Source organism: Gavialis gangeticus, unplaced genomic scaffold (assembly GCF_001723915.1).
Source record: "Gavialis gangeticus isolate Ggan-Ray unplaced genomic scaffold, GavGan_comp1, whole genome shotgun sequence".
Taxonomy (NCBI): Eukaryota; Metazoa; Chordata; order Crocodylia; family Gavialidae; genus Gavialis; species Gavialis gangeticus.
The window spans coordinates 4,184,244-4,190,736 of NW_017729018.1; the positions used below are offsets into that span (position 1 = coordinate 4,184,244).

The following is a 6,493-nucleotide window of genomic DNA, read 5'->3' on the forward strand; positions in this document are numbered from 1 at the left end:
CCCTGCCTCAAGGACCTTCTTGTTCCAGACATCCCTGGGGAGGGGAGAGGGTGCCGTGCTGGGAGAGGTTAGTGTCAGTGGGTGTGTCCGTGTGCCCACGGCATTTGGACCATGGCGGGTGCTGAGCAGTGCAGTAAATAGCCCATGGGCATGGGTGAGCACCCAAACCCATAATCGCTTCTCTGCCCCTTCTTGGGGCTGCACCCACAGGGCCACTAGCACAGAGCTGCATAACGCAGCAACATCTCTGAGATGCTATTATACATCTTGGGCAGGGATGTCAAACTCTCCCCCTGGCTTGCGCTGGATCTGGACCATAGGGCTCCTTGCAGGCCGGATCCAGCCCAGGGCACAGGGTAGTTGTGGGGGTGGCGGTGGCTGCAGTGGCACTAGTGAGGCTGGCAGGGTCAGTGGTGGTTGTGGTGGGGCTGGAGGGGGAGGTGGTGGCAGGGACTGTGGCAGGGGCTGGCTCAGGTAGGACAAGCACCTACAGGGTGAATGGGGCTGAAGCTGCACAACCATCACTCTTCCTCCTGCCACCACAGGCCACGTCTGCCAGGGACCAGGATTCTCCAGCAAGTCCTCTCCCCCCAGCCACACCCCCCAACCCATGGGGGCTGTAAGGATCCAGCTCCGGGGCTGTATATTTGACACCTCTGATGTAGAGTATACCAACTTGCTATTTCTGCAAGCTAGAGGAGCTGCTCTACTAGCTAAAGAAAAAGACTTATGCTGTCAGGAGGGGGTCACACCTTCCTACCCAACATGGGGTAGTTTCTACCAGGACAGCTCCAGAGACTGCACCGCAGGCCTCTGGCTTAAGCCTCATGCGTGAGCGCAAGGAGCCGATCCAGTAGGTCTTGCTGCCCGCATGGAGACAGTAGCATCTCGGTGAGTCCTGGAGCTGCCATATGTGCATGACCGGAAGAACATTAACCCCATCCCCTTTCTCTCTCCAGGCCTGGCGGAACAAGCACACAACTGCCTCTGCTGCTTCTCCAGAGGAAGAATTAGGTGGGAGCGCTAACACTGGGACAGTAGGTGTCTGGCCCTTGGGAGAAGGACCTGTGGTACCATGGTGACAGCCTGGAGGCAGGCCTGAAGCTCAGCTGCAGTCGTACCTTATACATATGGGCCAGGTAGCCCCTTCGTGCCTCCCGTGTGTGGAACATGATGCAGCTTGATAACGCCAGCCTGGCCAGCGGGCTGGGCTTGTGCTTCCGCAGCATGAACATCAGCCAGAGCAGGAAGATGATTGCCTCGCCATGGTTCTCCACCATCTTTGCCACTGTTGGCCTCTCCTCCAACCTCTTTGCCCTCTGTGTCTTGATCAGCTCCTCCAGAAAGATGCACAGTCGCTCCCGCTCCTCCTTCCTCATCTTCCTCCGTGGCCTGGTGGTGACAGACCTCATGGGCCTGCTGGTGACTGGCTCCATCATCATCTCTTACCACTTCACCAAATTTAACTGGATGGAGGTTGACCCCAGTTGCTACCTCTGCAACTTCCTAGGCTTCTCCATGGTCTTCTTTGGGCAGTGCCCCCTGCTCCTGGGTGCCACCATGGCTGGTGAGCGCTTCTTTGGCATCAACCGGCCCTTCTCCCGCTCCAGCAACATGTCCAAACAACGTGCCTGGGCCATGGTGGGCATGGTCTGGGGCTTCTCCTTCTTCCTAGGACTCCTTCCCCTCCTGGGCTTGGGGGAATACAGCCTGCAGTACCCCAGGTCCTGGTGCTTCATCACCCTGCTGCATGACATCAAGAACAAGGTCTTCTGCATGATCTTTGCCCTGCTGGGTATCCTCTCTGTGGGCCTGTCCTTCATCTTCAACACAGTCAGTGTGGTGACGCTCTGCCGGGTCTACCACGACCGCGAGTCTGCACAGAGACGGCGAGACAGCGAGGTGGAGATGATGGTGCAGCTGGTGGGCATCATGATCATCGCCACTGTCTGCTGGTTACCCCTGCTGGTAAGGACATCATTCCTGCTCCTCCTCTGGTTCCACCTCCTGTGCTTTCCTGTCTTGGGAGCCAGACTCATGCAGGTGCTAATAAGCCAGAGCTCCTGTTCTGCCTTTGAGAGCAGCTGCTCCAGAAGAAGAAATAAGGACCCCTACTGTATGGGCCTGGCATGCAGAACCAGCCCAGGAGTGGTATTTATTTCTCACTGGCTTGGGCCCTGGCTCATGTCCTCTGCAGTAGCACTCTCCCCAGCTCTCCTTTATCCTGGCAGCCTGGAAACCCCCCACAATCCTTGGGCTTAAGTGACCCCCTCCCCATCAGCAAGTTCCCAAGATGAGGGTCAGGGGAGAGGCAGGTGTCACCCCAGAGGATCAGGCAGAGATCTGAGTCGCTGCATGCCAGGATAGGTTATAAGGATAGGATAGGCCAAGGTGCCTGGGTTTCCTAACAGCAGCTCTGGGCTGTGACTGGGGAAGGGGCCTGTTTGGTGCCAAGAAATTTCCTCCTTCACCTCCTGCCTAAGTGTCAGCGAGGGTGGCTCACAGCATGCTCTATTTCTTCTCCTTCCAAAAGCTCTTGGGCAGCTGCACACAGCTGGACGCAGACCACAGTGTGCCCACCTGCACTCCCACATGGGCACAGTGCCAGGGGCCTGCCGTGCGGAGACCCAGCCCTGGGCTCTGCACATGGAGCACCCAACAGGGCCTGGCATTGTGTGCACAAATCATTGCAAGCTGCTGTGATCCCAGCCCACCCTCTGACAGGGAGGACCCCTCAGTAGCCACCACTGCCGAGACACACCATGCAAGCCACCGAGCCCGGAGCTTGATGGCCAGGCAGGGAGACCACACCCAGAGGCAGGGGGCTCCTGCCTGGGCTCCCTGCTTTGAGGGAGCCACTGCCTCACCTTCCCCACCTGTAAAATGAGAGAAACAGCCCTTACTGCAGTGTTGTGAGGACTAAAAAGGGTTAATGACTACACTCACATGCACGGACACACACATACGTATGCATGCAGCATGGAAAAGGTTTCTAGCAGAATATGAATAAACCTGGAAGTCAGGATTGCAGGGGTCTGTCCCTGCCTTCGGGAAGTGAGTGGTGTCCAGTGGTTACAGCCAAGAGGAATGGGAGGCAGGATGCCTGGGTTCTCTTTTGGGCGGCTTGTCACAGGAACATGAGCAGTCACGGCTGCTCTCTGTGCCTCAGTTTCTCCCCTTGGTACAAGGGGGCTAATTGTATTTCCTGACCTTCCCTGGAGGTAGAGAGGACAAGCTGCCGATGCAAATATACCCATGGCAAATGCAGCAGAGACATGGCCCCAGCATTATCCTCTGAATGCCACCACTGGGTCACAAATGCATTGACCCGAGAAACAATCCCAGTCTAGGGTCTTCCCCTTCCCAGGGCTGGGGCCCCTCTGGCTCTGCCTGTCCCGCCAGGCCTGCTGGCATGAAGGCTTGGCAGCGACAGCTTTGGTGTAAGGGCTTAATGCTTTATTTCATGATTTGGTCAAAGCAGACAAGCAGCCTCCCCATCTGGGCCTCATTAAGTAGCTCACTAAGAGCCACTAATGAGGGAGCATCAGTGCTTATGGAGTGATATGAATTATAGATGCCACAGGGAGGCACCGGGGTGGCGTCTCACATGCACAGCTCTGCTGATGCCCCTCAGTCCTGAACCAGACCCTCGTTTCTGCCCCCCTCTCCCCCCATGCTCCGCTGACCACACAGCCCATTACCCTGGCACCCCACACTGCAGTGCCCTCAGTCCCAGCCGGCACCACCGAGGCTCTTGCCAGTTCCCGCAGACCTCCTCCTGCCCAGCCTCCCACCAGCTCCCATGGCCCTGGCCTTTCCGGCCTGCTCTCCCCCCTTCTCTCAGGTCACACTTGACAGCTCTCCTGCTCTGGCTTTGCCCCCCAAGTCCTGCTGCCTCAGTTACTCTGTCCCCATACCTAGCCGTCCCCGGCCCTGCACTCATCTGGCTGTCACCCTCTGCCATCCTACCCAGTCAAGCTCTTCTTTCCCCATCCCCTGCCCTAATAGCCCCTGCCCCATCCTGCTTCCCCCAGCCCAGCTTCACCTGAGCACTTGCCCGCCCCCACCCTGCTTTCCCCTCTCTACTCTCCTGTCCCGGGCTGCGTCCTGCATGAATTATCCCCCCGGCACTCACCCGGCCTTGGCGCAAACCTACTCATCCTTCCCCATCAGCTTCACACTCTGTTGCCTTGCTCCCCCTCATTTGCCCCAGCTGGGTTGGCAGTGGGAGCCTCCGCCCAGCTGTGCCCCTCCCTTGCCCAGTACAGCCACAGTCCCAGGCCCCATGCCGTGTACTACATCTTCTCAGCACCCCACCAGGCTGCTTCCTGGCACTCCTCTGGGGCCCATTTTTCCAATCTGGGACAAAAGTCCCACTTCAGGCAGTGCTGGTGGTGCCAGGGCCCAGGACTGTCCTGGATGACTAGCCCTGCCCAGCCCCTCTGTCCCCCCACACCTGCTGTCTGCATCTTCTGTGCTAACCTCTTCCCCTGCCCCCAGATCTTCATCATCCAGACTGTCCTGCAGGAGCCACCCACAGGGCTCCTACCCCGGCAGATCCCGCAGAAGACTGAGGGCCTGTTGCTGATCTACCTGCGCATGGTCACCTGGAACCAGATCCTGGACCCCTGGGTCTATATCCTCTTCCGCCGGGCTGTCCTGAAACGCATCTACCCCAGCTTCAACTCCAGGCAGTCCATCGTCTCGCTTTACCCTGTGTTCAACCCCTCGCTGCGGCGCAAGTTAACCCAGGAGTCTGTGCAGCAGTAGCTGGGGGTGGTGGTAAAGGGGCTTTGGGAGCCTGAGGTTAATGGGGCGATGTCTGGGCAGCCTCCAGGATCCTCCCCCTCGAGGCATCGTAGCAGCCTGCTGGGAGGGAGGAGTGGGGAGGAGGGGGTACTACCCCAGTCTTGGACCAGGAATGCTATTGTCTGCCTCCCTTTCTGGGCCTGGCCTGCACAGCAGCAGGACAAGGCTTGGGGACAAGCTTCCTTCCTGACCCCTGCTGGGACCATGGGGCCTTAGGGCTAGTGGAACTGGGTTCTGAGTAGCCTCATCCCAGATGCGGCTGCACTTGCAACCCGTGGCAGCCCTCGGCTGCCAGCACCGGAGTCTCTGAGATGCACGTGCTCCTCACCTCTGGCCTCTAGTGGTTCCCACACTCCTGGCTGGACTGTTTGACCAGAACAAAGCTCATTTAACCCCCACGCTCCCATCCCAGTTCTTTGGTCAGGAGCCCCAGCTGCATCCTTCCCTTATTTCTGCTTGACAGAGGATCATGCTCCATGAGCCACTGTCTCTCCCCCACTGTCACTAGAGGCGATGGGACCAGTGGATGCCCAAGGACTGGCCTGCAGCACAGACAGGGGCTTCAGCTACTTGGAGCAGAGCCCACCCCCCATGACCTGAGGTGTGGTGGGGAGATTGCACTGTGGGCACAGTTGCAGGACGATGAGGATGGAGCTTGCCATTGACACAAGCCACATGCATGCTCATGACAGTAATAAAGTCTTGGCTTCTCCTGCTTGGCGTGCCTGTGTCCTTTCTCGGGTAAAGCTGCACTGAGTGTCCCTGCTGGGCTCAGGGGCGCTGGCTGGGAAAGGGGTGAATTCTAGAGCCCAGGGTGGGCGGAAGGGACAGTCAAGCCTCTGCCTGCTCCATACATGCAAGAGCAGGGGTGGGCAATTATTTCGGGCAGAGGGCCGCTTACTGAGTTTTGGCAAGTCATCGAGGACCACATGATAGGCAGCCAGGGGCAGATAAATATTAATTTTCTATATTTTTTAGGGGCCCCGCAGGCTGGGTAGAATGGCCACATCCTGCCCACGGGCTGCATTTTGCCCACCCCTGTGCAAGAGCCTCCACCAGGCCCCTTATCACTCCTACAGTCTGAGGAAATGTAAGGCTGCTGCCTTTGGCCCGCCATGTCTTTTGATCCCTGGGGTGCCCACAAGTCCCTTTTGCCAGCATTTCCCCACTGCTGAATCAGAGCTGGTTTTCTCCCACAATCACATGACTCCAGGAGCCGGGGCTTCAGGGGAGGCCCTAAAGTAATGTGAGGCCTGCAGTGAGATCATGAGATATTGCTGGTGGATCCTCTGATCCCTCTCCCAGCGCTGCTCCCACTGCCTGAACACCAGACACCATCAGCCTGTGACAGAGGCCTTTATTCCCCTTCTGCACTGCCCAGGCGGAAGGCATGGCCCAGCCCCAAGGGCGCCCCTGCCATCTGCATGCACTCAGTGCCCCAGCCCTGCCCTGCTTCATCCTCCCCCTCCTGCCCCCCAGCCCAGGGAAGAACCAGGGCTCAGAGGGAAGGGACTCGTGCATTGACAGAGTCATGCAACCGCCTGCAGCAAAGGGGCCGTGCAGCGAGGGTCCTGCTTCAGCCAGCTCCTGAGTCTGCACAGCGTGGGCTCCTCTTCTCCCTCACTGGCTCTGGGGAGGAGTCCTGAGGGCAAGGATGAGCCCCATGCCCATCCCCATGACAGCC

General features: G+C 58.5%; 1 protein-coding gene across 1 annotated transcript; it reads left to right on the forward strand.

The window, feature by feature from the left end:
* The first annotated feature begins 473 nt into the window (after positions 1–473).
* TBXA2R (thromboxane A2 receptor) lies at positions 474–5,523 on the forward strand. The gene is made up of 2 exons (XM_019513268.1): positions 474–1,968; positions 4,501–5,523. The coding sequence occupies exons 1-2, from the start codon at positions 1,171–1,173 to the stop codon at positions 4,768–4,770; spliced, it is 1,068 nt and encodes a 355-aa protein (XP_019368813.1). The 5' UTR covers positions 474–1,170; the 3' UTR covers positions 4,771–5,523.
* The last annotated feature ends 970 nt before the right edge of the window (positions 5,524–6,493 follow it).

Coding starts and splice junctions, on each gene's coding strand:
- TBXA2R (XM_019513268.1), top strand. CDS start 1,171: ATGATGCAGCTTGATAACGCCAGCCTGGCCAGCGGGCTGGGCTTGTGC. Junction 1,969..4,500: donor TCTGCTGGTTACCCCTGCTG/GTAAGGACATCA, acceptor CCCTGCCCCCAG/ATCTTCATCATCCAGACTGT.